The sequence below is a fragment of the Podospora bellae-mahoneyi genome, assembly GCF_035222275.1.
Source record: "Podospora bellae-mahoneyi strain CBS 112042 chromosome 1 map unlocalized CBS112042p_1, whole genome shotgun sequence".
NCBI lineage: Eukaryota > Fungi > Ascomycota > Sordariomycetes > Sordariales > Podosporaceae > Podospora > Podospora bellae-mahoneyi.
Genome location: NW_026946359.1, coordinates 5,265,440 through 5,287,603, shown reverse-complemented (window position 1 = coordinate 5,287,603; position 22,164 = coordinate 5,265,440). Strand labels below are relative to the sequence as shown.

The window sequence follows — 22,164 nt, the reverse complement described above, 5'->3', positions numbered from 1 at the left end:
CAACAGGTCCACGACAATAAATTCCCGAAAACAACCAAGGTATAGAACTGCTCGTCGCATTCTTCTGCTGCAGTCGATTTTCCTACACTTGGTATAATCCCTATCTAAGATGGTGATAACGATACCTACCTCAACAATGATGACAGGGTTTCTCGGCCAGAAGAAAAGAAAAAAAAACTCTCCACTTTGTCGTCCTCATCGACCCTCATCATCCCCTCAATAAAACCACCGCAGTATTACGCCTTCCCTTTTTCTTTTTTTGTGTGTGTGCAGAATAGGACAAAAACCCACCCCGTCTTGTGTTGTCCTCAATAAAAGCAACAAAAAAGCATATATCCGAACAAGACAGAACAAGATGAATCAATCCATCGCCATGGGGAAAGATAATACCAAGAAAACTCCTCCCCCCTCCACCCCCCCCTTAACAGAAACACACAACAGTAAACATTCAATGCCCCGGTTTGTCAGCCCCTGAGTCTTTGATCCGTCCTTTTTCTGTGGTGCTGCTAAGTAGTCATGAAGACACCAACAGCTGCTGGCAATAGGAAAGGGTGTAGATTACTCAACACCGTTCCCCTGCCCCTTCTCGTCCTCGTCCTCGTCTTCTACCTCTACTCTCCGCCTTGTTTTTCCCTTTTGATTGCCACGGGTTGCTTGTCTTGGTTGCCCTGCTGTAGCGCGGAGGGGGGCGTGGGAAGCGGAGGAGGATGACAACGTGGGCTGCTGGCTGGACTGTCTCGTTTGGCGGGTTGAGATGGTGGTGGCTGGGGGTGGGAGTTCCCGGTTTGGCCGCTGAGCTGTCCCGAGTTCTCTGTTTGCTTGTCTTGTGCTCCTGCAATTAGCAGGACCAAAGTTCGGGGGGGAGAACGCGGGAGGGGGTGCGGCTGGTTCGACTACTGCTGGGTGCCTGTGCAACGATGATGCTCCAGTTCCGGAAGCGTAAGAAACTGTTGAATGGGGCTGGGAAGGGGGCCGATACTTGTTGTTGGCGTGGTAGGGAAGGTACCCAGGCACTTCGATGGAGTTGACCGGCATGTGGTGGGAATGAGGGGCTGCTGTTTGCGCCTGTGAAGGGTGACCTTGAGGGCCGTTCAAGGCGCTCGTGTTTCTCGCTGTAATGGGCGGTCTGAACTCCTCTATGGATGCTTCGCGGTGGTATGAACTTGCGCCTGGGACGGGAGCCGGAGTCCCACGGTTGTGTGGGTGGTTACTTTGAGCACCTTTGGCGGTGTTAGGACGAGAACTGGCTTCTCCAGCAAGGCTGTTCAAGGGGCCAAAGTAAATCGGGCTACTCGGTTCAAAGAGGGGCTGGTATGCTTCCGCCAGGTGATCTGGCAGTTCGTAGCCAAGGGACAGTGACCTCTCACGCGGGACAGTTAGGCTGCGGACATTATCGTCAGCCTTGGGGGCTTGACTGTCTTCGCGGATGATGCTTGGATGATTCGCCTGCTGCTGCTGGCTCCGGCGGCGAGGGAGTCTGTTTGCCGGCGCTGCGGTGGGGAGCATCTCATAGGCAGCTCTCGACCGCGCGCGCTTGATTCGGTCCTCGTCATCACCGCTTCTTCCCCCCTCGGCCTGAGATTTGGCTACATGATCCATAAGCTCAGACGAGATTCTCGCGGCATTCTCTGCAGCACCCACCTCCAAGGTCGTGGAATTGGCAATGTGCGACAGCAAGGGGCGGAGGAAATCACCGGGCTCCAGCTTTTGAGCCACTCGCAGAACCTCTGAATGAAGGGTCCTGAACCCGGTCGCAGCATTCCGTAGTTCTCTCAGTGCAAATTGTTGCTGCGACGAATTGGCCAGCTGATAATGATGCGCCATCGATTCTGGAAACGGCGTACCTACCAGGGTCGAGGTTGACTGCTCTTCGCGCCTTCTTTTTCTGGGTTGCTGGATGGCGTGGGTACCATTTTGCGAGCTATTCACATGACTACGGGCCTGGGTGGATGTCAGCTGATACACTCAACAAGGATGGGCAGGTGTGGAAGCTCTGAATAGATGCTTACCTGTTCCACATCTTCTTCGCCGCCGTTTTGGTCCTCATCCGGCTGGTACGTGACCTCCTCCTCATCCTCTGGCCCCATCACAGAATCATCTCCCTCCTCTTCCTGAACTTGTCTCCCCATTCGTATGTCGAACGCTGCCCCTCGCTCTTTGTGCTCCTCGTTCAGCCACTTGGCTTGGGGCGGGATCCCCGGTTTTCTCACTCGGGTATTCGTACTTTGATCCTCAGCCTCAGTACGGAGGAAGGCGCGAAAGTCTGGACCCCAGGACTCAAAGTTCGCTCGGTTGTAGCCAACATGAAGCCACTGTTGGATTCGATCTCTCGAGGTGTTGGCAACCTGGTAGAGTCTTGGGTAAAGACTTATGTATTCTTTGAATTCGGACCTTGACACAGTGCCCCAGGCATTCGTTTTTGTAAACATTCTCAACTTGGTGTTGAGGTTGAGGACAAAAACTTGCTCCGAGTTTGGAAATCCATAGAAATATTCAATGCCATTGTAGACTTTTCTGGCTGCTTGAGATATTGGAATCGGTGGGCCCATTTTGTCGAGTTTGTGGATCTGGTGAGATTGAATTGTCAGTGAATTGATCAAGAGCCTGAGGTAGATGCCTCGTAGGATAAAGAGATACGAAACTCACGATTGTCTTGCTGTCGAGAATGGTCGACGACAAAGCGACCGCCAACAAGGATGCCGAGTAAAAATGGCAGGGCAAGCGGCCGCCAATGAAATGAATTCGAGGAGAAAATCGTCTCGGGACAAAGCTTGGCTGCTTATGGTGGGCGTTAGGAATGCCTGAGAAGTAGTGAATGGGTGCTGGGTGAGTAGTAGGGAGAGTTTGAGAAAGAGCAATCCGCTAGAAAATAATATATGCACATCCCAGGCAGGTTTCGACCCACAAATTAGGTCAGTGGGTTTGAACTTGGGGCCAGATGTCGTATTCCTGGGGCCTTTGTACCACGGGGGCGGGGATCAGTTGTTCTCATTCACTTTGCACGAAGAAATGATGAGTCTCCGACATCAATGAAACTGAACCGAGAGCAGGAAATACAGCGGCGCTATTCTCTCGACTCCATAAAATATGGTTATTGATGCGTTACTGCCGTATGTAACGTAGCCAAATTATGAGAAACGAGACGCCTGTAGGCATCAAAATACCCATTAAGGTACAGGGCATTGATTCATTGTCAAAAAATAAACGACAAGATGAAGCCGGACATTCACAGCATGGTTAGGCTCATTATAAATGGCTGGAGATTTACTGTGATTTTGTGAAGTGTACTCAAGGAGGTTGTGAAATGCCTGTGTAACAAGGTAGTTAACCCTTTTACCCCTATTCAGATGAAATGATTATGTAAGCCACTGACCTGTGATGGGCATCATTCACCTTAAAAAACGCACCTTAACAACTACAGAGACTGGTAATGAGACTACATGCTTGATTTATCACGGCTCCATGCGTATAGCAGCTCATCACTGTTGTTCTTACTTGGGTTTTCTATCGTAGCAGATGAGACAACTCTTTATTGTTATGGAGAAGCGATGAAAGAATGGCAAGGAAACACGCTTTGGGGTAACTTATTGTGTAGATAACAATTACTACCAGGATTGTTGATTTCGTACTTTCAACAAGAAATTCAACAATATCACACAGATATCAGACGAACATCAAGCGGTCTGTCAAATCCATGGCAGGTGACCTACTTTTGAGTGCTCCAGATCCCCCGATATCCGGAGCATCAGCCACACATCGGTTTCGCATCACTTACGTGACTGTGCTGCTCCTTCTAAAATTCCAGTGTTTCTTTCAGTTCATTCCCTTATCGGCCAGTTATCTTCCCGGGAACTCTTGCTGCCTAGAATACCTAGGTGGAGTGATATCAGTCTCTCAAAGCCGACTTGGAGCGGTAGCCAACTCATGATAGATGCTACAGAAACAAAAGAGATAACTGACTAATCGACAGACGCGTAGGTCACTCGGATCTATCAAGATGAAGGATTTCTCTCTTGCCTGCCCGCAGTTGGCTCCACTGATATTGATCCAAAGAGGAGAGGCAGTCGCTGCTGCCGTCCATCAAACCGCTCTAAACCTCAGCTGTCATTTCAGCAGGCTGTCAAGAAGTCTCCGCTCCATGACTGGCACCTTGCAAATCTGTCAGCAATTTTGCGGCCCACTGTTATCATGTCAAGCATCATATTATCATGTCAAGCATCATATTATCGTGTCATCCGAATGCAAGTCGCACAGACTTGATTCACTTGGTATTGATATTCAACCAAATGCCTTTTTGGATTTATTTCAATTCTGAGCTACCAGAAAGTGACAGCGCGTCAGTTTTTTCATCGCAATTTCTTGTGGATGAATACAACGCCCTACTTCAGCATTCTGGGCATCCAACGCCAACCACACCAAGCCGCATAGGCAAAGGTTCAGTGTCACTTTCAGATTCGGCACGCCATCCGAACCAAGATATCTGCCGATTTCACATTGAAGCCTGAGGGCACCCAAGGACGCCTTGGTGCGTAGATCATGTTCCAGGATGAACGATACCAAGGCGAGTGTCCTTTTTCCTGACCAAACTCCAGCGGCCAAGCAGGTTCAATATATGGCGACTGCGTAATTCCTGCCATTTTGGCTTATAACCCCCTCCTTTTCATTGGCTTTTCGCTTCCAGCAACACTATCCCACGGAAGTGTTCCGAGCCCGTGTGGGAGACCCACGTTGGGTGCCTTGATTCAGACACCCCCGACATCTCAACCTTCCGGGAAAAATACGTTCTGACCAGTGCTGGTGTTTCATTGGACTCGGCTGCCGGGACGGAATTGCAAAAGGGAGCTGTGGCATTGCTGCGTGGTGCTTTCTTGTCTGGGCCATGAGGGAATATCAAAGATTGGAAGCAGTCCAACCAACAGCCGACACTACGTTTTGCCAAGCTCACGTAAACAACAGATAGATAGAAAATACTACTATGCGGCCCACAAGCAGTTAGTAACTGACGATAGCAATATTCCGAAGCGCCTTCTCCTAGTCCAACCGAAAACATGGGCATCAATAACGTGACGACCAGCAATTTCATTTAGCACTCGGGCCACGCACAATTCTGCATGTTACCATGTAGCAACGCAGAAAATGCAAGCCACGCAACCGAAGCTGCAAACTTTGTCAAGAATCCGGGGGCAACCCAAAGGCGGAATACCATATCGCGGGGCGCAACCATTCCGTCTACTCAGGCTAATTACCCCAGATTTGCCAGCTGACGAAAACCCACAGAGTATATTGAGGCAAAAGCATTTTGGACCAGTCGGCAGCATTGCGGCCGTCCTGTTCATGCTCCCAGAGGGCTGGATACTTTCATGATGGCCCACGAGGTCTATGTTGTTTCACTAACCCTTGCTTACGCCGGTAATGAACCCGCACCCACCCTACCTCTTTCTCTACATCATATGCCCAATGACTATTTTCGCCCGGGTCAACCGAAGTCGAAAGCCGGACGGACACGCCTCGTTTAGATGAGCCCTCTGCAATTTCTCCATATTCAAAGCCTCGCTGACCATCTGCCGTGATCCGAAGGTGCCAGCATACAGGACTACCCAACGTTGCAGCCGCCGTTAGCGAAGATCCTTGTTTATACTGCCCCCTGTTCTCTGGGTCATCATCTGGAGTTGGTACAAACAGGCTGGGGAGTCTAGAGCGGACGATATTTGCCGACCACGCTACCCGGGGGTGTTGTGGCTCCTGGCAGGCAAGAAACGGACGATTCGAGGAAGGAAACAACAAGTGGGACTATGGAAGATCCCGTGCGGGACAGGGACTATAAACACTAGCCCGGTGCCCGACTTTCCTGAGTTCATGAGATCTTTCTGTCAGTTCAAGCTCCTGCTCACAACGCGGCTCAATCATGGCGCGTTTCTCTGTCTTTGCACTCCTGGCAGTGCCATGGCTCCTCCTCGCCGGCCTCGTCTCGGGTGACGCAGTCTCAGACCTTGAGAAGAAGGGACGTCCGGCTATCGACGCCATGTTGGCCAAGTCAAAGACCTGTACCAAGGCCAACTTGAAGGTTCGCCGAGAGTGGTGAGTCTGATCATTTCATGAATCTTCAGAGAGACAGAATCTAACATGAGTTTGAAACCAGGGGTGACATCTCTGCCGCAGAGAAGAAGTCTTACATCGCCGCCTTGTTGTGCCTGATGGAGAAGCCATCCAAGCTCAACCCCACACAGTTCCCTGGAGCCAAGACCAGATATGAAGACTTTGTCGTCGTTCACATGCAGCAGACCATGTCCATCCACAACACCGGCAGCTTCCTTTCATGGCACAGATACTACCTGTGGGCCTTTGAGCAAGCCCTTGTCAAGGAGTGCAACTACAATGGGAGCCACCCGGTACGTCGCTCATAGGAGTTGGGATCTTTGATTTCCAAGCTGACAAGAAAATATAGTATTGGGACTGGGGCCGCTGGGCTCAGGACCCTGAGAAGTCTCCTATCTTTGATGGTAGCGACACTTCTCTCAGTGGAAACGGCAAGAAGATCGATCATAGATCTTCCGGTATTGCTCCCGCCGGCAACGGTGGCGGCTGCGTCGAGACCGGACCGTTCAAGAAGTTTGTTTTCCCACTTGTCCGATGCTAGTGAGATCACGGGAATCTGACAACGTTATCACTGCAGCATGACTGTCCGCCTTGGCCCTGTCTCCCCTGCCGTCGACCCTGCCCCTCCTCGCAACCCCCGCTCCGATGGCTACGGTCTGAACACCCGTTGCCTTCGCCGTGACATCTCCAACTACCTCACCTCCCGCTACGCCCGCACCCAGGACATTGCCGCCCTCATCACCAACAGTCGTGACGTTCTTACCTTCCAGAACGTGATGCAAGGCGCTGGTGGTGGCTTCGGCGGTGCCGGTGCTGGTATTGGTGTCCACGCTGCTGGCCATTTCACCATCGCTGGTGACCCTGGTGGTGATTTCTACACCAGCCCTAATGATCCCGCCTTCTGGGTTCATCATGGAATGATTGATCGCACTTGGACCATTTGGCAGAGTCAGGACACCAACACCCGCATCCAGACCATTGCTGGCGGGACGTCGATGATGAGCTTTGGTGGTGGTGGCAGGCAGCAGAGCTTGGATGACAATATTGATTTGGGGATTGTGGGCGACAAGGTTTACAAGATCAGGGACCTGAACAGTATTGTCGATGGGCCTTTCTGCTATGTTTATGAGTGATTGGTTAAGGGGCGGCTGTGAAGATGCTTTGGATTGGAGACAGTTGAGAAGTTTTGAATTCATTGTTGTTGACGGGGAGCGAATACAGCTTGTTCTTGTTGTGAAATGGGCGTTTGTTGTTGCCTGAGTGTTTGCCTTTGGCTTGTTTGCTCGACACCTGCTCTTCAAAATTGTGGACTGCTCTGCAGTTGTCATATCGCTCTCTGAGTCTACTACGTTGTTGGGCCTGTGGCACCTGTAACTTTTATCTGGTGATATTTCACATGTAGCCCAGTGACTGGCCTCTTTGTTTACAGCCAACATATATCTTCAGCTTGGAGTTGGTTCACATCTGTTCCCATTTGATCACCTACCAATCATCATTCCAATCCATTCTTGTTTACCCCGATATTTATATTGTGTCTAAGCTGTACTTGAATTTTCATTGAAGACGAATCTCTCTCATTTCGATCACCAACACATTCCCATCACACCATCCAACCAACCGCCACCATGTCCCGCACTCACCACAGAAGACCCAAACCTGACACCTACATCCCTGCTCACACCGTCACCAACAACCCTCTTGCCAACCCTGACATCACAAACAAACATCCACGTCCGCTTCGCCCAACAATCCGACCTGCCCGCCCTCCTCAGCCTCTCCCTCCCCACCAACCTCAACCTCCCCATATGGAACCACATCTTCCCGGACCTCTCCCACGACCGCCGCTTCCACCTAGACTACCGCACGTTCCGAAACCTCCTAAGCCAGTACACAAAGCCACTGCATCTCGGACTGCACCTCCCTCTACCTCGTCGTCGAGTCAAAACCCTCCTCTCCCTCCTCCGGGACCCTCCTCGCAGCAATCTGCTTCTAATGGCTAGCCGACCACCCCACCCCCTCCAAGACCGAAAGCAAAGAAGTTATCTCCCACACCTTCAACAAACGGGTCGTTGCCGCCGGAGAGGGGAAGGATCAGGGGTATCGATCTAATTTACCACCTGACTACTGGGATAGGGAGGTTACCACCTTTGAGCATACCATCCCCGAGTACTTTACCAATTCCGACTACGTTGACGACGGCAGAGCCCGCACCCGGCTCCACCTACTGTCAGAGGGTTTTGCAGTGCTGCAAGATAGAACCCGGGATTCAACAGCGGGGTATAGACGGCCGATTGATGAGGGGAGCGGGGTTTGGGTGAATGCGCCTTTTTCGCTCTGTTTCAATCAGGGGAGTGATGCTGAGGAACGACAGGCTGCGTTGGGGCAGATGTTGAACTGGATGTCTGATGTTGTTAGTCTGGGCGGTCAACCGGAGCATGAGAATAGGAAAAGAAGGAGAAGGGAGGAAGAGGCTAGAAGACGGTGGTGGGAGAGAAAGAGGGAGGAGGAGGCGCGAAGGAGGAGGATGAGAGAAGAGGCAATGAGAAGGAGGAGGAAGAGAGAGGAGGAGGTGAGATGGAGGGAGGAGTATTGGGTAGAGAGCTATAACGTGTAGTGTTGGTAGGCAAGACAGCTTTTAGGTATCTTCATCTCTGGAAATTGGTGGTCAAGGTGAGCTTTACCGACAATATATGGGTAGGGTAGGTAGCTGATATTCTGGATAGGTATTTAGCGATTTCACTTAGCCTGCAGCAAAAGTTGCATGTCAGAGTCTCGTAACGTTGGTATACAAGCAAGCAAATAGTAGCAGCTTTTTTACTACCTAAGTAGCCAGAGTATATGTGTCTAGGTATCTAGCAAGCAATTGGGACGAATACAACAACGGTGGCGAGGTGATCTAGAACAATATGTTTTAGCGAGTCGAATTGCCACTCAAAGTTGAACCATCTCGGCCACACCGACGGTAGTGATAGTTTCACATCGTCAACAATGAGTGAGTTAACATTGTTTCAAGGGGTAAGGCGGTTGACGAAGTACCTTGATGCCTGCTTCGTCTCTTGTATACATGCATGTGTTCTCAATCACGGACCAACAGGAGTTCAATCTTCGTTGGGTCTCTTTTACTCCTGTAGTCACGAAACTAGCAGTTGCCAACAGGTTTCGCCATGTCTGGTATAGTAACTCAAGTCATAGCCAAATTCTTCAACCTCTCAGGTATAAAGACAGCCTACCCTTAGACACTTGTCCACCTGTCTCCCATGGCCTACACTCTCCCTATTTTCTTGAACACTACCTTACCATCAGAATGGATCCAGCTTGCAATCCACAAGCTCTTACTGATGCAGATATCGAAGTCCGTTTTTCAAAAGCAGAAGATATCGATGCTCTCTACTAGTTGAACTTGCAACAAAACCTCAATTCACCTGTGTGGAATCAATGTCCTCCGTTCACTGTGCGAGCAAAAGGCTCAGCATGGTTTGTACCAGATGTTCAAGGACCTTGTAAAACAGCACATCAAATACAGCATCCTCGAAGACCGCTCCTTCTTCCTCATAGCTGAGCTCTTGAACCCATCAACTAATATGCGCGACATAATCGCTTCCGCCTGCTTCGAATGATTCATCAACCCTCACCCAGGCAAGAAGAACACCAAATGGGAAATTGAGCAAAGTCCGCAGTACCTTCATGAACACCATCCTTAATTCACATCTGGCGCCCAAAAGCAACCCCTCAACCTGCTACTACTGCGGCCACGACAATGACGGCCACAATCCCACAGATGTAGAATCAACAATCTCCAACTTCCTCACAAACCTACGCCGAACGCCTATTCCAATCTCAAACCACCAGACGCCCACATATAACCGCACCACATCTCTCCCACCTCACCCAACACTTCAAATCCCTCCAAGACCGAAGCCTCGCCTTCATTTTCCAGGACTTCTCCAAAGAAGACAAGAAAAAGCCTCACGGCCTCTGGTACTGCACCTCCCTCGTCCTTCCCCCCTCCCGCCCCATCATGCCCCTCTCTCTTGCCTCCTCTCCTGGATCCACGACGTCGCCAGCCTCCCCCTCCACAACCCAGGAACCAGCATCCCCCCGGTCCAGACCGCATCTGCGCCGCCCTCCCCACCAACCACCCCGCCCTATCCCAGATGTTCCTCTGCGAACGGACCAGCTTCATGATATACGCCACTCTTGGAATCCCCGTCGTCCCCGTCACCCCCCTTGGCCGGACCACACTCGTGGGTAGACTCAGACAAAAGTTCAACAGCACACCAACGGAACAGGACAAAATGAACGGAGAGCGGATGATGCCATACGCCCCTCTTCCTAGCGACCCCTCAAGAGAGACAAAAAGACAGTTGGAAGCAGTGCTTGTACAGGTTGCATCGTGCCGAGCAGGGCTATAAAGAAAAGTCGGCGCAAGAGTCGAAAAAGAACGAAGAGGAGCGGATGGAGTGCTTCAGGAAACAGGCCGAGCTGGAGGGGGAGAGAAGACAACAAGCGGAAGAAAATGTCGGGACTAGCGGTGGCAGCAGTAGCAGCAGTGGTAGCAGTGAGGTTGCCTGGGCTCGAAGTGGCGGAGGCTTTCAGGGGTCGTCTGGTCTTGCGATTTTTGGTTCTTGTCGAAAGGGCAGGACGCCAGGCCACGAATGGAAGGAAATACAGGTCCTGTTAGATCAAATTCCATGTCAATCATTTTCTTTCGTAGCACAAGTATGGTAGTCAAATATTAGGTACTGTCTTCGCTCTGTTGGCCAAGCCATCTATTTGTCTATCCATCAGTCATCATGGTATCACCCCACCTCCATATGCTCATGCGCGAACGCTTATAAACACCACATCTAGGCAGTGAAAGCCTTGATCTCGCCCTCCTTGATCTTGCCAGCACCGATGAGCCTCTCGGCCTCGGCCTTCCAGACACTCTTGATCTCATCAGCAACCTTCAGGCCGTTGAGCTTGCTAGCAAGAGCGGCAATCTCCTCAGGCTCAATCTTGCCCTGGATGAGCTCGACGTCACCGAGGACGGCATCGATAGTGGCAGGAGAAGCATCACCCTCGGCAAAGTAGTTGGCGTCCTTGACTGAGCCACGGAGAACGCGCTTGTTCTTCTTGACGGCGTTCTTGGCCGCTTCCTTGGCCTTCTTGTTGGCCTCACGGTCAGCCTTGGCTTTCTCCTCGGCCTCCTTAGCCGCCTTCTCAGCAGCCTCCTTGGCAGCCTTAGCATCCTCAGCAGCCTTCTTCTCAGCAGCCTCCCTCTCGAGACGCTTCTTGTTCTTGGCGGCATTGGCCTCCTGGCGGAAACGCTTGATGCGCTCGTCACCAGCAGAGCAGTCGTCGAGAAGCTTGCGGAGACGGGCGTTGTCCTCAGCCTTCTTCTTCTTGCGGGCGTTGGCGTTCTTGCGCTCGGTGTGGCGCTTTTGGTCACGGTTTTCGTTGTCATCGGGAACATCCTCGTCGAGATACTCGAACGACCTCCAGGAGTCGAAGCTGTACCAGAAGTTGTAGAAGTTCTCGACCTCTTCCCTGGTGGACTTGTCGTCACCAAGCATGGGAACAGGGTGGATCTTGCTGAAGCGGGCCTCAGACTTGAAGACGTTGCCCCAGAGCTTGTAGAAGTTGCCCTTCTGCAGCTGCTTCTTGGTGGGGGGCTCGACATCTGCCTCCTCGTCGACGGAGTCGAACTGGCGGCGCTTGGTGGGGTCGAGGAGAACCTCGGTGGCCTTCTGGATGCACTTGAAGAAGTTGTCGTCGTCGGTGCGACCGGCGGCGGCCTTCTTATCGGGGTGGTGCTTGAGGACCTTCTTGCGGTGGGCACGCTTGATCTGCTCCTCGGTAGCCTTCCAGCGGTACTTGGAGAGACCGAGAACCTTGTAGTGGTCTTGTTGCTATGTTGGAGAAAAGTCGGGTTAGTGCCATTCTATTTTGACCACAGACAAGTGAACCACCAACCTTCCAGTCCTTGGCATCGCGGGCGAGCATCATAGGATCCTCGGGCTCGCTGATCTCGCTATCCTCATCGTTCTCGACCTTCTTGGCCCTTTCTTGAGCCTGGATGCGGTCATCCTCGGAGAAGGTGCGCTTGTGGCGGGCACGGCGGGCATGGGCCAGGAAGTAGGGACCAACTGGCTCGAGGGTGCGCTGGGTGGCACCGCTGAGCTTGCCGACGGTCTTGATGTCCTTCTCGGCAGTCCAGCCCTCAGGGAGGGCGAGGAGAGGGGTTGGTACAACGATGGGAGTGGCCATTTTTGCGGTGTTTGGTTCTGCAAAAGCGACAGGCTGTTGGAGAGATCCAAAGTTGACTTGGGGTGGAGGGGCACTTTTTTTTTGGTGAACTTCTGGTTTTTTTTTTGGGCCGTTCACTTTGAAGACCCACATTAAGTACTGTGTGGCCAATCATATGCACTGGAAATGCAGGTCCACATCCCCATCAACCTCGTTGTTCCAGCCCATTCGGGTGTTTCCAATGGGCAGGCAATGTTGAAGCAGTTCTTGAACTTTTCGAACTGTTCCTCTTGTCCGAGTTGAGCAGCAACTGTCCTATATCACAATGGCCGCCATCCAGTCCTACAGAAACCTCTTGCGTGCCGCGAGGATTGCCTTTGAAGGTATGTCATGTCCATGGGTTTTTTGTACATGTGCGCCTAGCTAACAAGTCTATTTGTCAGGCGATACTCGAATGCTTACCGGTGCCCGCGAGTCGATTCGTAATGCCTTCCGGGACAAGGCCACCCTCCCTCCCTCGGACCCCTCAATCGAACCCGCTCTGAAGCATGCCGACGAGGTTGCCGCTTTCTTGAAGGCCAACGTTGTACAGGGTATCAAGCAGGAGGATAACACATACAGTAAATGCCCTTGCGACAACCCTCAAGTAAAAGAGTGGCGCTAACCACACCACATAGAGCTCCGGATTCACGAACACACTGAAAGAGGCGACAACGAGTCGATCAAGTTTGCAAACAAGAACCCAAGGGTTGGGGTCAAGTGCTGCTCTGAGATGTAGTGGACGTTGATGTGTGGACAGGAACAAATGCGCAAAGATGTCGGCGTATTGGCGATTTTGTTTCGCCTTGTATTGAATAGCCGTCTATGATACCCCTCAGTGTACAACAATGTAACAATAGTATAACATGACATGATGCAGATGCAGTGGTGTATCTCCCGTACCCTAAACTATCCCGTGGCAATGATAGCCTCCCAAACGCCTTGCCGAAATCAGAAACACAAAAGACTTTTCCTCCCTAGTTACCAGCGAGACTAGCATATTGAACGTCATCCTGTCCTGGAGGTGGCGCAACAAGCAGTCCACCCTGGTCTTGACCATGAGCAGAGGAACCCTGCTCTTGACCACTTCCTCCTTCAATGGCTTTCGGGTTGGCCTTCCTCTTGGCCTCAGGGAATGCAGATCGCCCATCGCGCAGCATCTGTCCACGCTCTTCCCTGTTCATATTTCCAATAGCCTTCGGGACGCTCCATCGGATTCGAAGAGGACAGCCGGCAATCACCGCGCGCCCCTTGCACTCAGCCGCTGCTTGCTCGGCTCCTTCGCGAGACTCGTAGTTGACAAAAGCGCAGTGGGTCATATGCGACACCACCAGGGATTTGATCTTTCCGAAGGACTTAAAAAAGTCCCGAATCTTGTATTCGGGAAGGTCGTCCTCAATCCCGGTTACGAAGAGCGACATGATGGTCGGATCCGAAGGCGGCATCCAGTCCCTGGGCCCAGGTGGAGGGGCATTCGCAGGGATTGGTCCCCTCTTCCCACCTCCTGGTCTCGCTCCCACGGCAGCTGCCGCTCTTGAATCTCGTGTTCGGATCGGTCCAGCACCGCCAAGCCCGGCTCCAACGGCCGGATTTCCACCCGTTGCGCTCCCGCTCCCCGAAGGCCCCCCGGACACTGCGTTGCCCTCCGAATCCAACTCTTTCCCTTTCCTGAAGTAGGGCTTGCTCTGTGCCAGTCTCCTCAGCAGCTCTCTCGCTTTCTCATCAGTCTTCTCGTATGCCTCGATCCCTGCTCTCCCTTCCTGGATGGCCTGCTCGTTGTTTTGCGCAAAATATTCCCTGTTGATCTCGCTCTGGGGCCCCGGCGCGATAAGCTCGAGCGCCTTATCTCTGATGACGATAGGTAGGCCAAACTGTAAGTCCATGATGCAGCATTGGCAGGCGTTTTTGAGGCGGGCGCACGTCAGGCAGATGTTGGTGCGCTTCTTGCGACCGTGGGCGCGGCCCTCACCGGACCAGCTGAAGACGGTGAACGGTCTCGTACAGAGTTTGCATTCGGCGCCGTAGTCTTCTTTGAGCATCTTTACGTAGGGATTTGTAGGCAGGCAGTTTTCGCACACGGAGGGGAAGTCGGTGGACTCCCAACCAGAACGGTTCAGGTCTTGTTTGATTTGTGGTGGCATCTTGGTCGGTCTCTTGCCGCTATCGCACGTGTTGAGTGGTGTATTTTCACTGTATTTCGCAATGAGTATTGAGCATCGGGTACCGCGATGGCAAAGGTTGGAGAGTGAACGGAGGTTCGATGATAAATCTGCGCGACGGGGGTGATGTGATGTTGCAGCAAAAACGCAAGCGATGACAAGGCTGATGAATAGAAGTGATGTCGGGTTGTGGCTGGAAATTTGGCAGGGGTTCTGAGAATGCCGATAAAAGTCTTATCGGTGGCCACACACTACGACAAGCTGTGGCTGAGGGCCGTAATCAAAGCTTTCTAACAGTTTCTTGGCCGCGTATTCGTATTCGCAAAACTCGCGAACCTCGACATCACATGATGCACATTTCTCACTTCAATGTTCTATATCAACAAAGTATCTCGATAAAACAAGATAACATGCTCTGGATTTTTCTTCTCACTCCCTTGCAAAACTTCGAAGCCTGTCGAAGCGAAGAAGATGTTCTAGGAAGCACGTCAATGCTTTACCGCTTCTTGTGATACCTCTACCAACTGACAGTAACCGTTGCTAGGCGAGAGCCATACCGCCTCCAGCTGCATACCGCATAGCATAGCTGTCAGTCAAGACACCAATGCGTATTCGCTGGCCACGCATTGCTAGTCTGATATGTCAATATGTTCACCAGAGGTTCCAAACTCCACAGAATTATCATAATCGCTGTTGTATGCCTTTACACCCGAGTACGGGTGCGAATAAGGGGGTCGAGTTTCCTGAGCACATGCAATTGATCAGAGGGTTGTTGTGCTTGGCTCACAGCAGAACAACTTCCAAATGGTTGCCGTATTCGGCATTAGTGCATTCATTGACCAATGATATGGCGTTTTCGAGTTCTCCCGCTGCTTGTTCCTGGATCCGATGGATCTTGCTGTGGGGCTTCAGTGGCAGCTACCGCCCCTCCAGCGCGCCGGGAGATTGCTGGCCTGTCGACCCCATGTGCTCTTTTCAATAAGGGGCCGTGAAACTTTTTCCCTACATAAATTAAAGGCCTGCCCACCGCTACATCATCCCGTTGTCCCTGTCTCTGCGCATCTTCCTTCTCCCTGTCTGCTTCTTCCAACAGTACTCGGTTTAATTATTCTATTCACTCCCTTCTAATTCAACATTCAACATGGTTTCCGCCAACCAAATCGCCCTCGAGAAGGAGGACCACAAGCGCGATGCCGAGTTCATGAAGGCCATGCACGGCAAGTCCACGGAAGCCAAGGGTGGTTTCGCTGCCATGCTTTCCAAGGACACCGAGGCCAACAAGGTCGCCGTTGACGAGTACTTCAAGCACTTCGACAACAAGACCGCCGAGAACGAGACCGACGCCGACAGAGAGGTGGGTCCCATCAGCTGTTCACCTTGTGCTCCAGACGCGTACTGACCATACCCCTATCCAGGCCCGCACCAAGGAGTACGCGACTCTGACCAGACACTACTACAACCTGGCCACCGATTTGTATGAGTATGGCTGGGGCCAGTCCTTCCACTTCTGCCGCTACTCTCTCGGGGAGAGCTTCTACCAGGCCATTGCTCGTCACGAGCACTACCTCGCCATGAAGATCGGCATCCAGGCCGGTGACAAGGTTCTGGATGTTGGTTGCGGTATTGGTGGTCCCGCCAGAGAGATCGCCAAGTTCACCGACTGCCACATCACCGGTCTCAACAACAACGACTACCAGATTGAGCGCGCCACCCGGTACGCCGTCAAGGAGGGTCTCTCTGGCCAGCTCAAATATGTGAAGGGTGATTTCATGGTACGTCAAGGCTCCGGAGTCACGTTTACCTGGCAACGGTGCTAACTCGTATCAGCAAATGTCTTTCCCTGACAACTCCTTCGATGCCGTTTACGCAATCGAGGCCACCGTCCACGCCCCCAAGCTTGTTGGCGTCTATAGCGAAATCTACAGAGTGCTCAAGCCCGGCGGCAAGTTCGGTGTGTACGAGTGGTTGATGACCGACAAGTACGACAACAACAACCTCGAGCACAGGGATATCCGTCTCGCCATCGAGGAGGGTGACGGTATCTCCAACATGGTCACCATCTCCGAGGGTATCCAGGCCATGAAGGATGCTGGCTTCAACCTCCTCCACCACGAGGATCTTGCCAAGCGTGACGACCCTATCCCATGGTACTGGGGTATTGCTGGTGAGACCAAGTACATGCAGTCGTACTTTGATCTCTTCACCGTCCTCCGCATGACTAAGGCCGGTCGCCGTGCCGTGCACGTCTTCACCGGCTTCTTGGAGATGGTCGGTCTTGCGCCCAAGGGTACCAAGAAGACGGCCGATGCCCTCGCCAAGGGTGCCGATGGTCTCGTCGCCGGTGCCAAGAAGGACCTCTTCACCCCAATGTACCTCATGATCGGCCAGAAGCCCCTCAACTAAAAAGATACCCTCGCATGAAGATCTCGACACACGACTGGATGACCTAGGGCCGCGTAATGATGCGGATGAAAAGGATGGGAAACGGCCCTCTGGATTGGAGATATAGAAAATCTGTAATTGCTTATAATAGTCACCGAGAATGGGAGGTTGTCATCTAGGGTTCTGACAGCACCCGGCTTGGCTCGGCATTCGTTGTATATATAATACCATTTGATTCGTTTGAACCCAAGCCACCTTCGTCCTTTGCATCTTGTACTTTTTGACTTGTCAGCATTTTCTCGGTCGAACTTTGCATCGAAGCTCTCCGTTGCGGGTCCTGCGGTCACTGCATTTCAGATCTGGTTACCCAATCCCACGCTGCTTGGCCGGTCGCTGTAACACCCCAGGTAAGCCCCGAAAAACAAAGGATATCGCGGCGGGCGTGAATGCACACCGGATGCCCGGGAGGGAGGACTCCGGTGTCGTTCCCAACGTTACCGAACTGCTCCGCATCAATGCAAATACCAACATGTCAGTATTTCCAATCCATATGTGCTTTCGGAGTTATCAATCTCATCATGACAAGTGTTTGAACACCCCACTGGGCATCAGCTTCTGTGGACCCCTGGGAGCTGTCAAGTGGAAGGTTTGGCGTGGGTTTGGCCGGCCAAGCTCCCGAGCGCGGACCAGAACAGGGACAGGGATTCAGCTCACTAAGCCGATCCTGAGCTAGCGCGTAATTTGTCGTTGGGGTTCAACGCTCCAGAGTCCGACTGAGCTGTCCCAAACTTCCATCGATTAGGTGAAAGGACCAAAAAATTCCCTCTGGCGCTGACCTTCACTTCACCTCTTGCATCACCACTTTTCCCTCCTCCTCCGGACCTCGCGGATCTTGCACTCGTTTGTGCCTCAACCTCTTCTGAGCGGGCCCTTCGACATCGAGCGAGCTCAGCACTCAAAGCCCGCCCTCCCCTCCTGTGACTTAGTGCCCCTGTGGATTCGCTTTTTTTCCCCATCAAAAAATAAGTCATGTCGCGTTATCTCCGACCAGCGGCTCGTCTTGCTGCCACGGCGAGGACCTCCGCCCTCCGTCCGGCCACCGCATCGCCATTCCTCTCCAGGGCCGCCGTCATCCCCGGCGTACAAAGACGGACATATGCCGACGCCTCCGGCGTCAAGGAGTACACAGTCCGCGATGCCCTGAACGAGGCGCTTGCCGAGGAGCTCGAGCAGAACGACAAGGTCTTCATCCTGGGCGAGGAGGTTGCCCAGTATAATGGCGCATACAAGGTCACCAAGAACCTCCTGGACCGCTTCGGCGAGAAGCGTGTCATCGACACACCCATCACCGAGTCCGGCTTCGCCGGTCTGGCCATTGGTGCCGCCCTGAGCGGTCTGCACCCAGTTGTAAGTGCCTCACATTGCAGCAGCATCCCGCATCCCGCCTTTGCACCGCATCCCCCCACCACAAGCGCGCATCACCGTCACTGCACCACACCACCACCACAGCTTGTCAAAAAATGACAATGCCAAACTCAATTAGCCCTACTACATACGCTAACAATGTCTTCTTCAATGTCTAGTGCGAGTTCATGACCTGGAACTTCGCCATGCAGGCCATTGACCAAATCGTCAACTCGGCCGCCAAGACCCTCTACATGTCGGGCGGCATCCAGCCCTGCAACATCACCTTCCGCGGACCCAACGGTTTTGCCGCCGGCGTCGGCGCCCAGCACTCCCAGGACTTCTCTGCTTGGTACGGGTCCATCCCCGGCCTCAAGGTCGTCTCCCCCTGGTCCGCCGAAGACGCCAAGGGCCTTCTCAAAGCTGCCATCCGCGACCCCAACCCCGTCGTCGTCCTCGAGAACGAGCTCATGTACGGCCAGTCGTTCCCCATGTCGGCCGAGGCTCAAAAGGACGACTTTGTCATCCCCTTTGGCAAGGCCAAGATTGAGCGCTCCGGCAAGGATTTGACTCTGGTCACCCTCTCCCGCTGCGTCGGGCAGTCCCTTGTTGCGGCTGAGAACCTTAAGAAGAAGTACGGTGTCGATGTCGAGGTTATCAACCTCCGGTCGATCAAGCCTCTTGATATCGAGACGATCATCAAGTCGCTCAAGAAGACGCACCGTCTGATGGCCGTCGAGTCTGGCTTCCCTGCTTTTGGCGTCAGTGCTGAGATTTTGGCGTTGACGATGGAGTATGGATTTGACTACTTGGACGCCCCCGCCGCCAGAGTCACTGGTGCTGATGTGCCCACGCCGTATGCCCAGGGCCTGGAGGAGATGAGTTTCCCTACTGAGGGGACGATTGAGCAGCAGGCCGTTAAGCTTCTTCGCCTTTAAATCGATCCCTCGGATACAATTTTTTTAGAATAGGGGAGGACACGATAGGTGTAAGTGGCTAATTGCAAGGGTGGCTAAGGGGCGGGATGGTCGGAACAGGTACAGGAAACACACACACACAGCAAGCCAGGAATGCAAAAAAGCCATGAAGATTTTAGAGTTTTCTCTCCAAAGTTTTGCGTTCTCCTTTTTTCTTGTCTTTGGTTCTTTCTTGTTTGCTTCTCCATCATACATAACGGACGGTCTCGTTGGATTCATTGGTTTGGTGTGAAAGGAAACTGGTGAAATAATCGGCGAAATAGACAGGCTTTTTCCCTCTGGGGAAAAAAAAGAAATGTTTATTTTTATGTTTGTACATGTGCTCAGTATTTTTTTTTTTTTGGATCATGTTGAATGTGTTCACGCCTTGATGCCCATGCCAGTCACAAAGAATGCTATTGAACGCAACGTCGAAGTATATACATAGAACCCATCATCAAAACATCTTTCCCAGACTTAAATCTCTATAATCCCCTCCCCAAAATGGCTCTCATTGTTTCCAGTTACCATGTCATACATATCTATCATTGATCTGGCTTTCGTGGGGAATATCTCCTCCCTCCTTCCCTTTCCCTTGAGCGAGAGTGAACAAAAGAGTAACAAATAGCCATCCAACTAACCACCACCCCTCTCGGCCAAAATTACAAGACATACTACTCAACAGAAAAATAATATGAATGGGAAAACCCTCTAGCCGAACTTGAAACCGTTGCTACAAGGTCCCCTTGCCGCAGAGGCACCCTTCTTCGCGTTATCCTCCTTAAAAGTGATCTCGTTCGCCTGACCCCTCGGGCACTTGTCCTTATCCTTTGCCTCGTCGAAAATGCCCTCCTTGAGAGAAAAAAGCGTGCAGGGTGTGAAGTCGATGCCGGTATGTAGCCAGCCGGCACAATTCGAAGCTTTGAAGCAAGCATTGCAGCAGAGTTCCGCCGTGGTGGCCGAATCAAATCCTTGCTCCCAGTTCGTCGTACCATCGACTTGGATGCTGTAGATGCCGACGTCTTTGAGAAACGAATCCGAGTCTTTGCAAAAGTTGTCGAGATTCTGTGACTCCCCAGTGTCAGCTTTTTGAAAGGCAGATGTTCCTGAAAAGATGAGTACTTACTGTTGGGCTTGGTCGAGCTGGTGATGATGATGACGTCGTTGAAGATGATGTTGAGGCTCCACTACTCGTGCTGTCGGCAGCGCCGGAGGTCGACTGAGTACCACTGAGAACACCATGTTAGCAGGTCGAACAAATAAGGCAACCCGAGAAACTGTTTGCTTACGCTGTCCCGGTTAGAATACCCATCGCTCCCAGAATCGCAAGAACAACTGCAAGGATGCCGAGAACAGTAACGGTGGCGATGAGCCATTGAAGATGGGTGAGCTTTCTGTACCAGGGTTTCTCGTAGGGCGGTACCCAGACCGCTTCCCTCATGACGGATCCCTTAGATCCGACAGTGTCGGGACGATGATGCGAAATATTCCCCTGGTAATCCATGCTGGCACTGGTATCTTGAGTGCCGTCGAGACTCTCAGGTCTTGGCCCCGCTGTGGTCGTTGCTCCAATTCCCCCCGTAACTCCGGCCGTTCCTGCTTCTAGCGCACCGGGGTCGTCGTTCTTGGTACCAGGGTTGTGAACGATAAACTCTGGAAGCGGATTGGACCAAGTTTCGGCGTACTGGTAGTCTTGACCGTAGGCTTTGAACTCTTTCCGAGGCGGCGGTGGTGGCGGCGGTGATCTGGTTATGGGCGAGTCTAAGATGTCTGAGACAGGTCGGTCTCCTCGGCCAGGACTTCCTGAGGGTGATGGGATCATGTTATTTGGATTCCAACTGGTGACTGGTTCGTTGGTCAGTTGGCAAGTTTTGCGTCGATATATCAGACGGGTATGATGAGGTGCGGGTGTACAAGCCAGGAGGGAGAGGGGGTCATCGGCGTGCAGATCGATAATAGTGAGTTACAGAAAGTCGAGCAACATGATGAAACTGACCGGGAAAGTAGTTACGCGGGAGATTTGGGGGGTGAAGAAGATCGGGCAGGGAAATGGGTCCACTTACTTTGTGTGTGCTGTTCGGGTGGCCGCTGACAAGAGGCACTGGTGACACAGGGAACTGACAGCAGTCTCTAATGCAAGCAGAAGTGAGGCAGTCTTGGTGAGAAGGGCGAAATCGAGATGATGCAGGAGACTTGCAGCTACCCGCGCTGCAGAGGAGATATCGTCAACCTGGCTTGGTTGTGAGTGAAAAGAACTGGTTCCGGAAGACGTTTAAACTTGGTGACAAAATCAGATAAAAAGTTCCTGGATGAAACAAGATCCCATAGCCGCTGGCAAATAGATCTCGTTGACAGAGAAGCCAGACCGCCAGACTTGAAAAGACGGGCAGGTGGCGGGTGTGTACTGTCTTGGTTGTGAGACGCTTCGTTGCACCGGCCGTATGGCAACTTGTTGAGATGGTAATACCCTCGGCAGCACCCAGTAGCCTTGCAAGACCAGGGGTACAATAACAGAAGCAGAGTGACTGGGTCTTGAAGAAGGCGCTCCTCGGGTTGTCTCCCGAACGGTTGTGCCATGGTGGTGCAAACAGGTGATGAATCCCAAACCCATTATTCTGTGCCAATTGACAGGGACGTCGCAGACAAACGCGCGCCTTGGTTGGGCATTCCGTACCTACAAAGCTCCGCCATCTTGGGGACGTCATACCCGGTGGCCTCAAGATCAGGGGGAAGGAGCGAAGGAGCAACATTCCAACTGATGGTAGGAAGGAGCAGTTGGCTGGGCGGAATGTCAACACGAACCCTGCACGTGGAGAACACTTAAACGAGCTCGTGTAAGCCATGTAAGCTCCAACACAAGACAATTCGATGAATTCAACTTGTAATAGATCTATCTTGAT

At 52.3% G+C, this 22,164-nt stretch overlaps 9 protein-coding genes across 9 annotated transcripts; 5 read left to right on the top strand and 4 right to left on the bottom strand.

The window, feature by feature from the left end:
• Positions 1-40: 40 nt before the first annotated feature.
• Positions 41-2,871, bottom strand: QC761_115858 (uncharacterized protein). The gene is made up of 3 exons (XM_062874854.1): positions 2,647-2,871; positions 2,010-2,567; positions 41-1,941 (listed from the first exon to the last, which is right to left on the bottom strand). Exons 2-3 carry the CDS (start codon positions 2,547-2,549, stop codon positions 559-561), a joined length of 1,923 nt encoding a protein of 640 aa, XP_062738055.1. The 5' UTR covers positions 2,550-2,567; positions 2,647-2,871; the 3' UTR covers positions 41-558.
• A 1,415-nt stretch (positions 2,872-4,286) lies between these two features.
• QC761_0017680 (uncharacterized protein) lies at positions 4,287-4,627 on the top strand (the record flags this gene model as incomplete). Its single annotated transcript, XM_062872037.1, has 3 exons — positions 4,287-4,340; positions 4,429-4,525; positions 4,593-4,627. 3 exons carry the CDS (start codon positions 4,287-4,289, stop codon positions 4,625-4,627), a joined length of 186 nt encoding a protein of 61 aa, XP_062738054.1.
• Positions 4,628-5,905: 1,278 nt separating this feature from the next.
• Positions 5,906-8,893, top strand: QC761_115850 (uncharacterized protein; the record flags this gene model as incomplete). Its single annotated transcript, XM_062874853.1, has 5 exons — positions 5,906-6,078; positions 6,140-6,389; positions 6,446-6,609; positions 6,674-8,766; positions 8,820-8,893. The coding sequence occupies 4 exons, from the start codon at positions 5,906-5,908 to the stop codon at positions 7,227-7,229; spliced, it is 1,143 nt and encodes a 380-aa protein (XP_062738053.1). The 3' UTR covers positions 7,230-8,766; positions 8,820-8,893.
• Positions 8,894-10,840: 1,947 nt separating this feature from the next.
• Positions 10,841-12,677, bottom strand: zuo1 (Zuotin). Its single transcript, XM_062874852.1, has 3 exons — positions 12,476-12,677; positions 12,052-12,418; positions 10,841-11,987 (listed from the first exon to the last, which is right to left on the bottom strand). Exons 2-3 carry the CDS (start codon positions 12,343-12,345, stop codon positions 10,944-10,946), a joined length of 1,338 nt encoding a protein of 445 aa, XP_062738052.1. The 5' UTR covers positions 12,346-12,418; positions 12,476-12,677; the 3' UTR covers positions 10,841-10,943.
• Positions 12,294-13,302, top strand: MZM1 (Mitochondrial zinc maintenance protein 1, mitochondrial). Its single transcript, XM_062874851.1, has 3 exons — positions 12,294-12,707; positions 12,768-12,944; positions 13,002-13,302. The coding sequence occupies exons 1-3, from the start codon at positions 12,650-12,652 to the stop codon at positions 13,100-13,102; spliced, it is 336 nt and encodes a 111-aa protein (XP_062738051.1). The 5' UTR covers positions 12,294-12,649; the 3' UTR covers positions 13,103-13,302.
• A 38-nt stretch (positions 13,303-13,340) lies between these two features.
• Positions 13,341-14,504, bottom strand: SLT11 (Pre-mRNA-splicing factor slt11; the record flags this gene model as incomplete). Its single annotated transcript, XM_062874850.1, has 1 exon — positions 13,341-14,504. One exon carries the CDS (start codon positions 14,502-14,504, stop codon positions 13,341-13,343), a length of 1,164 nt encoding a protein of 387 aa, XP_062738050.1.
• Positions 14,505-15,510: 1,006 nt separating this feature from the next.
• Positions 15,511-16,925, top strand: ERG6_1 (Delta(24)-sterol C-methyltransferase; the record flags this gene model as incomplete). The annotated part of the gene is made up of 3 exons (XM_062874849.1): positions 15,511-15,876; positions 15,938-16,294; positions 16,350-16,925. Exons 1-3 carry the CDS (start codon positions 15,664-15,666, stop codon positions 16,923-16,925), a joined length of 1,146 nt encoding a protein of 381 aa, XP_062738049.1. The 5' UTR covers positions 15,511-15,663.
• A 1,008-nt stretch (positions 16,926-17,933) lies between these two features.
• Positions 17,934-19,609, top strand: PDB1 (pyruvate dehydrogenase E1, beta subunit; the record flags this gene model as incomplete). Its single annotated transcript, XM_062874848.1, has 2 exons — positions 17,934-18,311; positions 18,488-19,609. 2 exons carry the CDS (start codon positions 17,934-17,936, stop codon positions 19,244-19,246), a joined length of 1,137 nt encoding a protein of 378 aa, XP_062738048.1. The 3' UTR covers positions 19,247-19,609.
• A 108-nt stretch (positions 19,610-19,717) lies between these two features.
• QC761_115790 (uncharacterized protein) lies at positions 19,718-21,086 on the bottom strand (the record flags this gene model as incomplete). The annotated part of the gene is made up of 3 exons (XM_062874847.1): positions 19,718-20,335; positions 20,391-20,493; positions 20,554-21,086. The coding sequence occupies 3 exons, from the start codon at positions 21,084-21,086 to the stop codon at positions 19,976-19,978; spliced, it is 996 nt and encodes a 331-aa protein (XP_062738047.1). The 3' UTR covers positions 19,718-19,975.
• Between the last annotated feature and the right edge of the window lie 1,078 nt (positions 21,087-22,164).